Genomic DNA, 17,650 nt, shown 5'->3' with positions numbered 1-17,650 from the left:
TGTGTGTGTGTGTGTGTGTGTGTGTGTGTGTGTGTGTGTGTGTGTGTGTGTGTGTGTGTGTGTGTGTGTGTGTGTGTGTGTGTGTGTGTGTGAGAGAGAGCGCACACAATGTGTAATAGTGTATGAAAGCCTGCATCAGGTGAATAGATCTATACCTGAACAGCTGATGAGCTGTGCTGTCCAGAGGCGTCTCCCTTTCGGACGCCGTCATACAACTATTTAACTCACTGGTGAAGGGTTTACTCTTACGTAGGAAAGGAAACCTCCTTTTTTAAAGCACCCTTATGATTTCCTTTGTGGCTGTTTTTGCTCCTTAATATGAACAGCATGCAAAAAACGGCGGTTAAGATGGATAGGTAGTGGGAGCGAGAGAGAAGAGAGCCACTGGCTGTGTGTGCGCGTCTGTGTGTGCGCGTCTGTGTGTGCGCGTCTGTGTGTCTGTGTGTGTGTGCGTCTGTGTGTGTGCGTGCGTGTGTCTGTGTGTGTGTGTGTGAGGGGTGTGTGTGTTTGTGTATGTGTGTGTGTGTCTGTGTGGGTGTATGTGTGTGAGGAGTGTGTGTGTGTGTGTGTGGGAGGGGGGGGTGATCAGCTGTGTGGGGTGAACTGCACACAGTGTCTCAGCTGGGGCCTCTTGTTTAATATACAGCAGGGGAATAATATCGAGGATAAATTGTGTGCGAGGGCCCCACATGAGCTATTGCGGTGTTCGCATTCGTCATGTAGACTATATGTCTTAGCGGTTTAAAAAGCATCTGGAGTTACAAGAGAAGGCACAGGCCTCATACGCACTGTCGTCTCACCTTTTAGAACCTTCCATCCATTAGCGTATTTTTGGAGGCCAAATCTAAAAATAACGACGCTGTTCCAGCCACTGTCTTGGCTTTCCCAAATCTGCGGATGTTGTGGTGAGAGGTTTTGGGGTATGTTGGGGCGTAAGGCACCTGAGCGCCTCTTTCCTCTTCTCATTATGTAGCACTCAGCGTGTGCACCCATCAGCCTCCTCTCTCTCTCTCTCTCTCTCTCTCTCTCTCTCTCTCTCTCTCTCTCTCTCTCTCTTCTCTTTCTCTCTCTCTCTCTCTCTCTCTCTCTCTCTCTCTCTCTCTCTCTCTCTCTGCGCTCCGTATGCCTTGCAGCCAAACATCCTCGGCCTAATCAAACATTCACACTCGGGCACGTCACATCTATAATCACCTCTACCTTTTTTATTAATTAATTTGTCTCCACCAAAATCAATATTTTATTAAAGCCCTAACACCCCCCCCCCCCCACACACACACGCACACACGCACACACAGTTGTCTGACTGTTCGGTAAAGTACGCTGTGGCTTTGGTCATTGGTCTGCTCCTGCTGTTGTGTTGATTTAGAGTTGGCTTTGTAAAGGTCAGGGCCTGTATTCCCGCGGGGAGCACATGTAGTCCACACCGTTCACTTCACTCCAACGTGGATAAAAGTGCCTGACAGATGATGTAAATTCCTCAACGGATGCTCTCGAAAGTTCCAGTCCAGTTCCCTACGGCTGAGGTTGTCCATAAAATCCCACATGTGAAGTTAATCTGGGAAGGACTCTCCAAATAGATGGGGAAAAAAAAAAATAACGGGGGGAAAAATTGCAGATGGCTGCATCATTTCCTCAGCCAGCCGGAAGTACAGTAGACACAAGTGGGAATGTCCCAGTGGAGAGTGTGAATGAGTGAGGGGTGAACAGAGGTTGAGATGGGGGAGGTGGGGGGTGTCTGGCGTGTGTGGTGGTTGGTGGGGGGGGGGGGGGGGGGGGTGCTCAGCTGTGGAAATATCCCAGGAATGCGAGTGTCCATGTGGAGTCTCCTCCCCCGCTCTGTTGGAGAGGGCGCTGGGGGGGTCCACAGAGAGAACGGCAGTCGCGCACAACATCCTGTCCCACGTACACTCACAAGCACATACCGTACACACTCACCCATTCACTTGAACACGCAAGCAGACACACTGCTATGTCATCTGACATTGAGAGACATACGCACTTGTGGTGCAGTGTTTTCTTATTGGCTGCCGTTAACCAATGGTATTAGAGGACGCATTGTGAGGCGGTCCTGGTCAGATACATAGCGTGATGCCTTTTACGATTATTTATAGTTGTTGAACGCCAAAAAATAAATCTGGGTTGCTCTGAATTTCCAAGTGCAAATCATCCATCCAAGATATGTGTCTGCATGTCATGTTACATAGTTTCTGCAACTTTCTGTGTCTGTGTTTTCATTTTTCGTGCCTTGCCCTTAAGTGCAGCTGGGTTTGTCATAGCTGTTTATAGTACACACACACACACACACACACACACACACACACACACACACACACACACACACACACACACACACACACACACTGTTTATAGTACTATATTTGCCATGTAAGCGGCAATTCACACATGCAGCTCATCTTGTCTCAGCGATGCTCTGAATGAAGTTGGATTTGACTTTTATGTGTCTGCTTGCCTTTTGGGGTGTGGGGGGTGGGGGGTGGGGGGGTGATAATTGCCCGTTGTTAAGAGGGCCCCGTGTGAAGTGTGTATGTGTGTGAAAGGCGTGGAACTCGGCAAATGCGGAAGACATGCCTGAAGGCACCATATCTCTGTGCACCTGCTGTTCACTCGCTCCTACACACACACACACACACACTCATGCACACACATACACACACACACACACACACTCATGCACACACATACACACACACACACACACTCATGCACACACATACACACACACACACACACACTCATGCACACACATACACACACACACACACACTCATGCACACACATACACACACACACACACACTCATGCACACGCGCGCACACACACACACACACACACACACACACACACACACACAAGCACAAGCAAACTGTAATATGGCCTCAGCTTTTCCTCTTCTGATGTCAAACATCAGTATCATGCACTTATATGACACTTAGACACACACACACACACATAGTTCGGCATAACATCCTCACACAGCCACCAGTTGGTTGTGTCCAAAATGAGTGCTCTTTGAACATAGGCTAAGTTTTTTTTATACCTCTTGGGAGAGGTAGGGCTGAAAGAGCCATGAGGGTGATTGTCATGGAGAAAATAATCAGTCGGGCAGTTATTTCTGTCAGATCAATAGTTCCATTACTTTTCTTACTTTTTAGAAATTATTGATGGATTTCATGTATAATTTAAATGCTAATGTATTTTGTGAGGATGTGAGCTTGGTGATGGCAAGAGGCCTTTTTTGCGTGTGGTTCACAGACAGCATGGCCAGGGAGCATAGTCAAGCCCAATAGAATAGAGAGGCTTACCAGTGACCGTTGGCCAGGGAGCATAGTCAAGCCCAATAGAATAGAGAGGGCTTACCAGTGACCGTTGGCCAGGGAGCATAGTCAAGCCCAATAACATATAGAGGCTTACCAGTGACCGTTGCCTCACAGTTCATCTTGGTGTCTTCTTTCTTCCTCAAGCTGTAGAAGGCTTGAACTCAATTTGACAAAAGCCATTGGAAGCCGTGTGTGTGTGTCTGTGTGTGTGTGTGTGTGTCTGTGTGTGTGTGTGTGTGTGTGTGGCACTGGCATCTTGTACAAGCCTCATCCCTCAGCTTGTCTATGGACCTGCTCATCTTCTCTTGATTTAATGAAAGGCTGTGTGTGTGGTCCCATGTTCTCCTACAGATGCTGCTTTCTAGTTAAAAGACCTACTGTACGTGTTCTCCAGAGACCGGCTGTAATCATTTAGACACATCTGCCATCAGAAATAGACAGATTATTTTATTTTATGATGAAGCCTTAATTTCGACCGAACATGAATTTATTAATTAACACCAAGCGGATTGCTTTTGTTCTCCCTCTGTGTTTAGGGGCGTTGCTGTGATAAAGGTAAAGGTCTGTAGTCCTATATCTATTTCAGGCACCCCTCCCATCCCTCTCTCTCTCTCTCTCTCTCTCTCTCTCTCTCTCTCTCTCTCTCTCTCTCTCTCTCTCCCTCTCTCTCCCCCTTCTCCCCCTCTCCCTTGCTCTCTAGTAATCTCCCCTGTTTCTGCAACACAGGCTGCCTTGATTGGGTTATGGTGCGGGTTGGTAGGTGTTGGTAGTAATATGACAGAGAGGCGGTGGTCGCACACCACTCTGTGTGTGTGTGTGTGTGTGTGTGTGTGTGTGGGTGCACGCGTGCACACACTGATGAAAGTGTGCTGTGTTAACCCTTTTCCCTCCTCAGATGCAGCCACATCAAAGGGGTGGCAGGGGGAGAGCGGAGGGGAGCAGCTGTGTGAGGATGAGGAACAGAGGCCAGCTGTCAGGAAGAGCCTTTGAGTTCCCAGAGCTGATGCACTCACACACACGCTCTCACACACACACACACACACACACACGCTCACACACATATACATATGCATATACATATACATACATATGCATCCACATCGCAACACTTATAGGTATGTAAGCATACGTACGGCATTTATATACACATCATTAAAACAGTTGTGGGTACATATTTTCTTTGAGGGATTCTAATTTGACAGCCTTGACATCATGTGAGAAATTATCCAATATGTTACATACGGTCACTTAGCTTTCCTCTTTTTTGGAAGTGTATCTGTATGCATGTGTGTGTGCGTGTGTGTGTGTATGCATGTGTGTGTGTGTGCATGTGTGTGTTTGGAAGTGTATCTGTATGCATGTGTGTGTGTATGCATGTGTGTGTGTGTGCATGTGTGTGTGTATGTTCTACCAAATGGTTGCTAGTAGTGATTTAAGGGAACAGGCTGAAGCCATGCAACCTACACACATGTACACATACGCACACACACACACACACACACACACACACAGATGTAAGCAATGCAAAACAGCTGCTATGTGGCATGTGTACACACACACACACCCCTAGGGAACTAGGGATCGACCGATATGTTTTTTTACCGATATGAATTATTACCTAAACAGGAGGCCGATAACCGAGATGTAAAACCAATATGTCAGTTGTCAAAAAGGAGGGTAGATAGTAAAGGCGATATCAAACTTTTCTTTCTTCTTTTGATACACAATTGTCTATCAACTTGCATCATACGTAAGTGTAAATCCTGTGTATCATGTTAATCCAAGAGCTGAGTGATATCAATTATTTTCATAGACTAGGCCTACACAATGGGCTATTTGCTTGTTAAGGGACCTGTCACAAAGAGGATGCTTTGCCATCGTGTGTGTGAGTGCACGAGAGAGGGAGAGGAAGTGGAAGAGGTGCATGCACAAAACGGTTTTAAAATAGTCCTTAGGCTATTTAAGCATGCAATTTGTGTCCATATGTAGGTTATAAGCTACACTTTTGAGAGCCTAAAAGGCATGTTAATAGCCAGCTCAGGACGCGATTTAGTTCAGGTCAGATTAAATTACGGCGGGCCCTGGGTGCATGTAGTCTTTTCTGACAGTCTGTTTCAAAAAGGAGCAACTAGACTTTTTGACGTTGGCTATCGCATAATTTAGGACTTGTCTACTATGTAGGCCTAAAGGATAACGTTCGCCGAGGTGTCCCGTTATTTACAATTAACGGACGAGGCGGCGACAAAGAACTCCCGACGCGCAGCACCCGAGTTTGTAGGCTAACTAGGTAAACAGCATATCAATAACGTCCATCAATCGGGAATTCGCTAAATAAAGGAAGTGGGTGCTTTACTTATTGATCCAGATCAAAGAGATAATAGCTTATAAAGTGGTGTTTTTGTAACTTCAGTGTAGATTATTGTGATTCATTGCAACTTCAGCAATGTAAGGTACCTTCGAAAAATGTCTCTGTGTTCAGTCTTCGATCCTGATTGGCTGCATTCGTGCTAACTCAACTTGGCTGCATTCGTGCTAACAAATCAGACGGTGTAGTGGGCGGGACAATGCTCTCGACCACAGAGAAGCAAATGTAGGGAGTGAGAGACACTTTACAGACAAAGTAGCGCGTTTCATTCTTTATCCATTTCAATATCGGCTTATCGGTGGAAAAAATGACCAATACCGATTATTATAAAAATGCTAAATATCGGCCCTAATACGGCTCCCCCGGTCCGACCCATCTCTCTGGCACTGACGCAACGCAGCACACAGCCCATCACGTTTGAAACAGATGTACTTGCTATGTGGCCCTTCACGTCTCTTCTGTCTTGCCCAATCACAACACCCCCCTCACACACACACACGCACACAGACTCCCCCCAACACACACCCGCTCTCTTCTCTAACCTACAGTGGGGTAATTGGCTCCGACAGAGGGCTGATATGGCGAGGTGTAATGTAGTGTCTGATTCTTTTTTAAGTGTTCTTAAATGATTGCTATTTATTCGTCAACCCAAGCGTGAGAACTAATTAACATGGAATACTTTTGAACTGCTTCTCTGTTCAGATGCTGCACTGTCGTTCTGAGAACGCACACACGCACACACACACACATGCACACACACACACACACGCACACACACACACACACACACACACACGCACACACCCTCTCTCTCTCACACACACATACACACACACACACACACGCCCGCACTTATGGACAAACTTATGCACACAGAGCAGGTCAGAGCCCTCCGTGTAGTGTGTAATGGTTCAGCTCTGGCACTGTGAATGTGAGAAGACAGGCATATCCAGGGCAGTGCAGGCCATCAGCAGGTGTTCGACGCAGGTAAACGCAAATGTCCCTGCTATGCGTTTCATGGCATCCTATAGGGCTGCATTTATTTCCAGTGTGACATCAGCTGCTACATCATGTAGGTAGACAGGTGGAATGGAAGCTTGGGCTGCAGCACCCTGAGTTCATGTAAAACAAGGTCCATGCCTCACCGTTCCTTTTACTTTTCAAACTGAGCTCTTTGTCTGTGCGACACAGTATACTGTCCAAATACAGTGTATGTTTGATGGTAGTAGTACACACACACACACACACACACACACACGTGTCTCCTGCTCCCTTGCTAGTGTCTGTGTGAGTCAGCTGGAGCCAGCATACAGGTGCACCATGCAGCGCCAGCACTTCCTTATAATTAATGACTCTTTCCTGCCCGCACACACACTCACACACACACTCACACACACACTCACACACACACACTCACACACCCCCACTCACACACACACACACACACACACACACACACACACGCACCCCCACTCACACACACACACACGCACACACGCACGCACACACACTCACACACACACGCACGCACGCACGCACGCACGCACGCACGCACTCGCCCCTCCACTGCTTCACCCTGAACACCCCACCCTCGCGTGACTGGAGAGAATACTCAGATGCCATCAATTTCCTCCTGCCTCCTCCACACCAGACTGAGGAGACGGAGAGAGAGGGAGGGGGGGGGGGGGGGGTTACTCTCTCACTGGGCTTTGAGCTGCACAAAAGCCTGACCCTGTCTGCGTGTATGCATGTGAATGTGTGTGTGTGTGTGTGTGTGTGTGTGGGTATGTAGGTATTTCTCTGACCGTATGACTTATTGCAGTGTCATCACAAGACCGCCCTGGACTCCCCAACAGCACACAGGAGGGGGCCTGAATAGCCCATAACCTTTGACCTCTGATGGGTAACAGGGAAAGAGGCAGAATTAGCGTGATCTTAAACCGCCGTCTAACATGTTCATCAAAAGCACAGTATTATGCTGTTATCACTTGTAATTATTTGAACACATTTTCCATTGTGTGTATAATATGCTTGTATGACTTCAGAGGCGGTCACGTATACCTACTCTGCTTCACACAAACATGCAGTTACAAGGATTAAGGGAGATTAGGAAAAGATTTCAGGCGCCTGGAAAAGATATGTTCATTTTTCAAAACAACTCCGTCTTTGCTGCTAGACAGCTCTATTCACCCACTTGTCACTTTGCAAAAGAGACAATGACCAAGTTAGCCTATGGTTTTTGGAGTTGCTTTTTAAGCTCTACCCGTTCAGTGACCCCAGGGACAACCCAGCCAGGCATCAGAGGACGTGACTGCTCTCTCCCTCTGCCTCTCCCTGTCTGACTCTGTCTCTCTCTTCTCCATCCCTCTCCCTGTCTCCACCCCGAGAGGCCCTCTCTGCCAGCGCCTGTGTGCCATTGGCCAGGCTAATCAGAGCACTGGACTGGACCAGAGCGGACTAGTTTGGGCCCTGGCCTCAAGAGCGGACTAGTTTGGGCCCTGGCCTCAAGTCAGAGGGAGGATGCTGGAGAGGGCTGTGTGAGCGCGTTCTGTGGCCATGGGTCCCCTGTGCGCTCCAGTCTCGGGGTCTGGGGGACACAACTCCCCACCACAGACACACACACACACACACACACCCTGACTGCCCATCTTCCTGTCCACCGTCTGCCTGGAGTTTCTATCTAGCCAAAAAAAAAAAAAAAACACCCCGGACTTGGAAACTGGTAGTGCATCAAAATTTGTTTTCTTTGTAGATGCATTTTCCTCCATATTTTCTTTGTCTCTCGTTTTTCTTGTTTACATTTTTTTTTTGTGTGTGTGTTTTGTATTTTTTGTATTTTTGCCATTACGCTAATGTCTTCTCCTTTCTGCAATCATCATTTGGTGCCCAAGTAGGCATACCCACTGTTATTAATGCCAAGGCTTAATCCTTCATGGGGCGTCTTCTCGCCGATTCAGGTGTTTGTCATTTATCTTTGTTAATATTTCCCCTGGATGCCAGCTGGGCTCCGCCAGTCAGCTCTGAAATTGGGCATCGTGAGCGGCAGCCGCCGCGGCTGCATGAGAATGTCTGGCGGCGCGCAGTTGCCTGGGTGACTCAGGCCTGAGAAAAAGTCTGCTAGACAATGCAGACACTTTTTGTTTTTAGTTTTGCAGACCCCCCTTTGCCCCCCCCCCCTCTCCCCCCCTCACACACACACACACACACCACCACCAAAGAAGAAAAAAAACTACCCCCACCCCATCATAGAGAAAGCTGAAAGGGGGGGATGACTTTATTTAAAACAAGGCCGCTTTTGTTTTAGCGCGCAGGAGGCTGGCGATGCCGGGGTCTGTGGCATGGCTGCAGGGACCTGGAGCAGGGATGTAATTGGCCTATTTAGGGTGTTTTGCATGTGAATGGCGGCCTAGTGAAGCATCACTAAGTCTGTTGTGAGAGGCACAGTGATTGGAATTTAGATTAGGGCAAACACTTTCTTGCACTTTATCAACCACACTAATTAGTTCACTCTCTGGAAGTTAACTTCGAGTATCGATAAAGTTTCAGGGGGCTTCAGCTTCGCTCTCGCGACTCACTCGCAACCCGACCGACCAGTAGAATGTCTGGCATCAACCTGTCACCTTTATTTTGTTTTACTTATTCTGGTTTTCTTTGTGTTTTTTTTTGGAAAAGTTCTGAAGTAAACAAACATGCCGTTGTAGTTGCTGAATGATTTAATTTGATGATGACAATTTTGTTAGCCATGCAGCCTTTGGTCAGGGGATGTGCTTGCTCTAGGTAAGTGTTCTTGTGTATTAGTTTGAGGAAATTTGACAGAGACACTCATTCAGACATTTAAATGTACAAATTACAACAGATTAGGACCAAGGTATCTAAAATGTTAAATAATTGTGGGTATTAGTAATGGAAAAGAACCAGCCAATGAGATAATCCCTCTGTATTTTTTTTAATATTGATTGTAATATCTAAAACAGTGTAACAACAAGCTTTTACAATATTGTTTTTTTTTTTTAGTGATGCTGACTTTAGGAATTAAAAGCTGATCTACTTTTTCCTGAACACTGGCCACGCAGGTTCTTAAAATGCAACTAGAAAAGAAAGAATAAGCGCACAATGGGTCTTCTCTTTGATGTTGGCCTTTAATATGTGTTGAATACAAGTAGCCGGTTTTATTATGGACACAAAGAAATGCCTTGTATCTTCCCGCTGAATTTGAAATTTGACTGATTGATGACATGGATTTATCAAGAGTTCATAGCAATGTCTGTTTTGACTTTGCTATGCATTGCTGTATTGTGATTTGTAGTCCACACAGTATTATTTGTCCCAATAAATAAAATAAAAAAATCATTGGACTGCGCATAACAATATTTATTTTTGCATAAGTTTATTATATAATGTTATAAGCACACACCAACACACACACACACACACACAGGATCACATATAACCCTATGTTCTGAAATGCACACATACAGTTTTTAAAAATAACAGGGCGCATAATTTGTAGAGAGTTTAATTTTGTGGTAAATGACCACTATCAAGGTATATGTATGTTCTGTTTTGTTTGTGTTTGGTAGCCGAATCTCATGGGGGGAGAGATGGGAATGGTCAGCCCTGGAACAGTGTCACCCACCAAGCCAGGCTCCCAGTACTACCAGCACTACGGCAGCAACCCTCGCCGGAGACCAATGCACAGCGACAACATGGGTGAGCCTCCTCTTCCTCTTATCTCTTCTTCCTCTCATCTCTTCTTCCTCTCATCTTCCACTATTTCTACCTCCCCACTACACCTCCTCTGCTCTTCTGTGAACCCACCTCTTTTTAAAAACATGCTTTGTTCGCCCATGACACATTGCAGGATACACTCTTCTCAAATAAGGGATTGACCATAGTTTTCAATGACCGTAAACATACAGGGCAGAATTAGAGCAAAACGATCATCCATTTAAAACATACCAGAATAAAAAAAAAAAGATAAAATGTTGAGAGGATTTGGCCCAAAACATATAAAAAGAATAATTTGATTGTTGAGAAATTTTAATATGAGGGTGAATTTTAAAATCAGATTATGTGTCTTCATGCAGTGTATTTCCCCATTGTGCGTTCAATTGAATTTTTTTTGTGTGTGTCTGTGTGTGCGCTCAAAAATAACAACAAAAAATGTGTCAGTGTGAATTGCTGTTGTAAAAAGAATTACAAGGAGTGACAGTGGAATAAACATCAGGCCTTGAAGAAGCAGCCTTGAGGCACAGAAGCCTTCAGGGCAATTCTCACTCACTTTGATTTCTATCAAAGTCTCACCTTCCTTCTCACCATGCACATTCACACATTCCTATGTGGAATTAACTGCGTTAAAAACCTCTAGCAATCCTGCCATGTCTCTTGCTAGCCCAATATGATGTGATTGATCTAAATTTTGGTATTTTAACTTGCCCTTTCTTGTAGGGAAAGGTTGTGTGTGTGTAAAACCATTTCATCTCATCTGTAAGGATTACCATTGAAAACAATCATCTGGAAAGTGTTACAGACATTGTCAAAGTGTCATGTTAAAAATATGTTCTGCTCTTCTGATTTTTCCCCAGAGGTCCAGACAAAGAAAGTTCGGAAAGTTCCCCCTGGTTTACCCTCTTCAGTAAGTGATTATTTTGACTTCATTGTACTCATGTTGAGTTTGTATTAGGGTAGTGCCAGTCATACCACGCGTCCTGGTTGTCTACAGAGCTAGACGTTCCTCAGCTCATTGTCAGAATTCAGGAAAAAAGGAATTAAAACCCTGTGTGCTGCATGGAATTTGATGTTAACTTTCAGCTGAAATTTACTCCTTTCAATTTATTTTTTCTTTTCAACTTTAGTCCTCATGTACACCATATCATGTAAATCTCAAAACAGGTCATAAACTCAACATTAATAACATAATACAGTCACAGAATGATTAATAAAAAATGAAATGCGCAAATCTTTATAACTTGTGTTATGATTGTTGAATCATCAAAATCCCTAAATTCGTGGAGGGGTTATAAAAAATATTTTTGTTGTTGTTGCTGCCTTAGTGATGTATGTCCACTTACTCAGTGATCCACCGTACAGCCATCCCTACTAAGGAGCTCAAAGAGATCGCTTAATTTGAGTATAAGGTATACGTTTTGAGGCCCTTTGGCTGTGTATGTAATCTTTCATTTGAAGTTAACAACGCTGGGATATATGACTTGTCCTGGTGGTCTTTATGTCCAACCCCGGACTCTGCGTGTGACTGTCTGGTACATTATTTGTGCATTTATGTGTGCCTTCACAGTATGAGTGGTCAGATAAAAGGGTTAGCATCAAAAAAGGGGGGGGGGGGGGGGGAGTCTCCGAGAAACAAGGTGGATCTTTAATTCCTTCTTTGTGCTTACCATGATCATTCAGAATAGAAGTTAAAAAAAAAGATTTCTTGATTTTTACTCTGAGAAGCTCTGAGTTGCTTTAGAGTGGCTCTGGCTGTCTTTCCCTGGCTGTGTATGTGAGCACAGGTGTTTTGACTTTTTGGGGGTTTACGTTTTATTTATAGTATGGTTACATCATGGACCATGGCTCTTCCGTTGTTTCTCTCAATGCTGCTTTTGCGTCATGGTAACATTGCGTGTTTTCTGTGACACATTGGTTCATTCATATCAATTTTATTTCACAACGTTGGAGACTATAACTCTATCTCTTGGCTTACTAACAGACTGACACAGACGGACTAATATTGAATACATTGATATGTTATTTATTAATCATATTAACATGCAGTCATGCAACTGTTTGTTATGGTTCTACATGAATTCTTCATTGGTTCAGTAGATTAAATCTTGATGGTACCTCCACCAGTTAAGGATATTTCCCTACTGCTTCTCAGAGTCTGATAAGAATATTTGGACAGAATATCACAAGTTGGATATTTTTGCTCTTTGTTATGGAAGTCGTATATTACATTTTAAAATACGATTTCCCCAGATTTCTTTTTTTGTACAAATGCACTGACGTGTTGACATCTGCATACAAATATTCACAATGTGCATCAGTGGAGGAGTCCTGGCGACCTGTTTACAACACTGCTCTATCCTGGCCTGCCTTGTGACATCAGGTTGGGATATCCACAGCTTATGTTCGTCAGCGTCTCAAAGTGTAGCCAGAGCAGTGGATAGCCTCACAGAAAAGCGCTGTGAGACCAGTCCATGCCAGTGATGCCTAGTGCATCCAGCTCAAGCCCCCTTACTTACATAGAGGCAAAACAAGGAGCTTAATATTGTGCTTTGATCGGCCAGGTAGATAATTATTGACTGTGGTTGAAAGAAAACAAAAAATCTTGATGTTTTTGTCGACCTAGCCTGGCATTTCAACTTCTTTCACACTCCAAAAAAGAGAAAAGAAAAAGATGTTTTCATTGCCCAACAAAGCATATTATTGTAAGGCAAAATGTTTTGGAAGTTAATTTACTTAAACTACAATTAGGTTGTCACATGAGAGAAACCTTGGAATGATGTGGTAATCAAAAGGAAATTAGTTCACATTAGGCAGCGTGCAGTTCAGTTTGTCCTTTGAATGCTTTTATGATTGTGTGTGTGTATGTGTGTGTGTGTTTGTGTGCGTGTGTTTAAAACTTGTTTATTTATGTATGGAGTTTATAGGGCTGTGTTCTTTCTGCTAATCGTCTTGCTAGGGCCCAAGAATGCAGCGAGCGCGGAGCTCTTAGTTTGATGAGCGCGATAAAGAATGAGTGTGGCTCTCACTCCAGCTTTGCTCTCTCTCACCTCCAGGCTCTATGGCCACCCTGTTGGCCTGCGCTGAGCAGCCACAGAGCTAGCTACAGATGCCGTGCAATACTGTCTATTCTTTTTTATCTTTGTCTTCGTCAGCCTCTTTTCCTCACTCTGTCTCACTCTTTAATATCATCTCTACAATTGCATATTTGATGGCATGCATTATATGCCTAAATACATTTTGGTAATGTCTGAAATGCATCTGCATAGGCCCCTATTAGTGGCTAGTTAGTCTCTCCAAAGCGTCTAGGTAAAAGTTGATTTTGTAGTTGATCTGTTGTTCCGAATTAAAAAACAAAGCCCCCAGAGGTGAGTGATGGATGCAGCGCTGTGTGATGAGTGATGGATGGGTTGGCGAGATGTGGGAATTAGAAGAATGAGTTTTTCCTAAAAACGGCAGACCTCCATCTCAGTCAGGGCCGCGGCCTCACACTCCTCACGCTTCAGCTCCCTGAGCTCCCGTGAGTTCATATCTGATTTTGTTTAAAGTAGACAGCGTTAATTAAATTAAGTTGGGTCTAGTGAAGGGCTCAATAGGGATAATCTCCAGTGAGCTCTTTCTCCTGTTTCCTGAGCTTTTCTGCCCCCTACAGGTTTTCAGGAGAGCTGCAAATTCTCTCAGTGCTGCACCGGCTTTTTTATGAAGCTCTCTGTTGATTTCTCTCTCTCCCTCTCGCCATGTTTGTGTAAACAGTGTGAGAATGCCTCTGATGCGTACAACCAAATCCATATATTTTTTTAATTTATATATTGGCCTTACACACTTCTGTTGTGCATACATAATTTTACAAAGTGAATTTTAAAGTTTGTTAATGAGGCATTTTTTCATTTAATGCAGTTCTCAAGAGTGCAATAACCTTATAAAGGCATTGTCTTTGTTTACTGTAGAGAATTGGTTGTGTTAATTATTATGATAATTATTCTATTAACTTTGTCTTTTTAATTTTTAAAGATTTACCCCACAAAAATGGCATTAAACAATATTTGAATTTCCATGTTTTTCCAGTGGTGTTTATCTTTTAGTCTGGTTAAACACTAAATTGCTGCCTTTTTTTAATGACACAGACAAATTGGTGAGTTTATGCATTTTAATAAAGCCTGGACAGCACAGGTTTATGTGGCTAAGATACTTTACTGGCGTTTAACTGTGCTCTTGTGGTTTCCACAACGGTGTTAGCATATGTCGCACAATGACATTTTCAGACAAAAGCGCCTTGAGCCGTGGCTGCCTAGCATCCTCTACCCTCTCTCTCAGCCTGCTCCCCAGACATCCAGTAAACTTAATTGTTTGTGGGTCCAGCTGGCCTTCTAGACTCTTCCATGACTGGGCTGAGACATGCAGAAAGACTGGAGGGGGACGCTGGAAAAACAACCAGGAACGAGACGGCGGGGGGGTGGGGGGGGGGGAACACACGGCTAGCAGACGTTAACCTGCTGAAACAGCCGAGGTACCAGCCACCGAGTGCACCTGGGTGGAGGTGGGGGGCGGGGAGGGGAAGAAGGAGGAGGACGGATGATAAAGTGAGAGAGACGAGCGTTAAAGGTGCGTTTCCAGGGTGACAGGATGATTGACAGGGAGGGTGGAGGTGAAGTTCTTGGCCACAGCCCAGAAACTGTGCAAGAAAAGAAAAGAAAGGAAAGGAAGACTGGTAAGGAAATGTGTCGGTGCCAGCTGTCGGCATTTGCTGTAGGAACCTGGAGAATGGTGCACATTAAAGCGGGGGGGGATGGGGCCTTACGGCCCCCCATACTGTACGCCTCACGTGGCCCCCCAGGGGCGATAGGCTCTGGTTGTGAGTCACACAGCCTGCCGCTGAAAGCCATCACCAGAAGGCAGCTCTCAACAGGCCTGTAGTCTGTGTGTCTGCTCTCTCTGCCGCACATTTGCCCCTCAAAATCCAGACGCAGACCGAGGAGGTCACATGCCCTCCAAGCCTCTCCTTCCTCCTCTTTCTCTCGCCCTCTACTCCTCCTTCTCCTCTCCCACTCACTGCCAGTAGTGCTCTGGATCAGAACAGCGGTTCCTTTTTTTTTTTTTTTTTTTTTTCCTAAAAGACTCATTTCCTCCAAACCCCCGCTGGATTCATAGCACATTTCACCTTCGTGTTCTAATGCAAGAAAGTGCATGGTCATTCATGTCGAGATCTCGAGAGCCCTGTTTTTAAAGAGGAGCCTTTTTGTATTTGTCAGGGATATTAACACTGGTTTTAGTGCACACAGTACATAACGCCCGGGGCAGAGAAGGTGAATCCTGCCGGGCTTCCCTCAAATCGATTTACCTGTCGGCTTGACTGTTCCGTTTGTTTATTTGACGGAGAGAAGAGAGAGAGGAGGCACAGTCTCAGAGCGTGCTGGAGCAGAATGGAGCACGAGATGACCTCATGATTTTTTTAAAGAAACTGCAGAGGAACAGCTGTGTGGGTTTGGCTGTATCCCTTTGGATATTGCTGCGCTGTTTGAGAATAATATTAAGGCCTCACAAATGGCCTGTGTGTAAAATAAATGCTAAGCCCTTATTTATTGCCTTTTAGGCTCAGCCAAAAAAAGACAAGCAGAAGGAGGCGGTATGTCTGTGTGTCATTCGATTATTTGATTATCTGCAGATTATTTTAATTTTTTGCAAGCTGTAAGAGAGGGGAAATATCCACAGACACAGTTGGTGAGCAAATGTTTTCTGTTTTTACCATTGACACCAGCTTTTTTTGAGGAGCTGGACACTGCAAGAAGGCGGTCATCTGGGGTTATTTTCTAGCAAAGCTTCTTTTTTCTGGTCGCCGCATATGATGAGGCACCCTCAGCACCGCCATCCTCAGCAGCACCTGCTCCGAGAGCTGACCAACAAGCTCACAAGACCGTCCTGTCAGTACGCAGGGTTAAATGCCTTTTATTGTGTTTTCGTTTGTACTATTTAGCTTTTTTGTCTTTAGTTTCCGTTTATTTATTTTTTTATTTTTCCTTTGTTGTTTTACTCGACCCGTGGTTTCAATACCGTTTTTTTTAAAGCGGCCATTTTGAGCAGCCGTGTACCAATGGCAAGTGCGAGGTTCTACTTGAGTGAAGGCGATGCTTTGTTTATTTACTTGAGAGAAGGCCACGCTTTGTTTCTTAAAGGGACTTTTGTGTGAGATTGTTTGGCTGAGCGGCATATCCGTCGCTCGCTTGGCTTGGAAGGCCAGAGAAGTTCCGCCGTGGCATTGAACAACAACTGGTGTTGCCAGAGAAACACTACCCTTTAGCACGCGCTATTCAGACATACATGTCTGTCCTTGCTCTTACTGACAGTCGAAGAAAAATAATTTATATATTTATATGTCTTGTAGACTATTGACAAAATGTATAAAATAATCAATGTCTTTATTTCCATATTAAAATAGATTCAATGGTCGCAGAAAATATAAATTTATATTTTTTTTTTTCTAAATCTATCTGCATGTAGTTAATTACACAATTCAGAAATATACTAATAAAAAATTGTTGCTTCTACATTTTCATTTTTTCACTCATTCACTCATGTTTTGGCTGGTAGGTCTGTGATTTAGCGTTTAAGGCATTCTGTGTAAAGCATTGATCGGGATGTTATTCCATGTCTGTTTTCAGTTTTTAAATGTAGTATACTGGAAGCCTTCCCTCTTGAACTTAAATGACATACGTTGACCTATTAAAGAATTATATTGTTAATTCATTGTTTTGAGAAAATTGATTGAAAAATACAGAAAGAGAAAGTTTAAATAATAAGAGTAGGTATTGTTGTATAAATACTTAAAATGCTTTGAAGGCTGTAAAATCCATTACAGAAGACATTTGAAACAATATTTAATCCGTATGCGTATCCCAGCTTGGGTCTAAATGTGTGTGTGTGTGTGTGTGTGTGTGTGTGTGTGTGTGTGTGTGTGTGCGCGTTTGCGCATGGGTGTGTATGGACACCATTGTGATGCACAGAAAGGAAATTGAGGCGATTTCCTCTGAGAGCGACTGGTCAGTAAGGGTCTGGATGGTTAAAGAGACCTCAGTCATAACCAGACATGCAGACATTCTCATGTTATCACAGATTTAGCTCTTATTGAACCAACTACAGTACTTGAAGCATATTGGTCAAATTTCACTTTGTACACTAACCGTGATGCCACTGATAAACTATAGCTTCAGCACTTTAAGAAAAGGCG

At 44.3% G+C, this 17,650-nt stretch overlaps 1 protein-coding gene across 2 annotated transcripts in view; it reads left to right on the top strand.

The window, feature by feature from the left end:
• Positions 1–17,650, top strand: part of tcf4 (transcription factor 4) — a gene marked incomplete in the record, with an annotated part of 147,157 nt that overhangs the window by 70,039 nt on the left and 59,468 nt on the right. For both annotated transcript variants that reach the window (XM_076283504.1, XM_076283503.1), the window contains 2 exon segments: positions 10,284–10,413; positions 11,289–11,338. In XM_076283504.1, the coding sequence (XP_076139619.1) occupies positions 10,284–10,413; positions 11,289–11,338 (180 nt within the window).

The sequence above is a fragment of the Alosa pseudoharengus genome, unplaced genomic scaffold, assembly GCF_046254945.1.
Source record: "Alosa pseudoharengus isolate Yale_2024_CS ecotype anadromous, Long Island Sound unplaced genomic scaffold, YU_APseudo_1.1 YU_APseudo_1.1_scf_14, whole genome shotgun sequence".
Classification (NCBI taxonomy): Eukaryota; Metazoa; Chordata; class Actinopteri; order Clupeiformes; family Clupeidae; genus Alosa; species Alosa pseudoharengus.
Note: the sequence above shows the minus strand (reverse complement) of the source record. Positions and strands in the feature narration are given on the sequence as shown.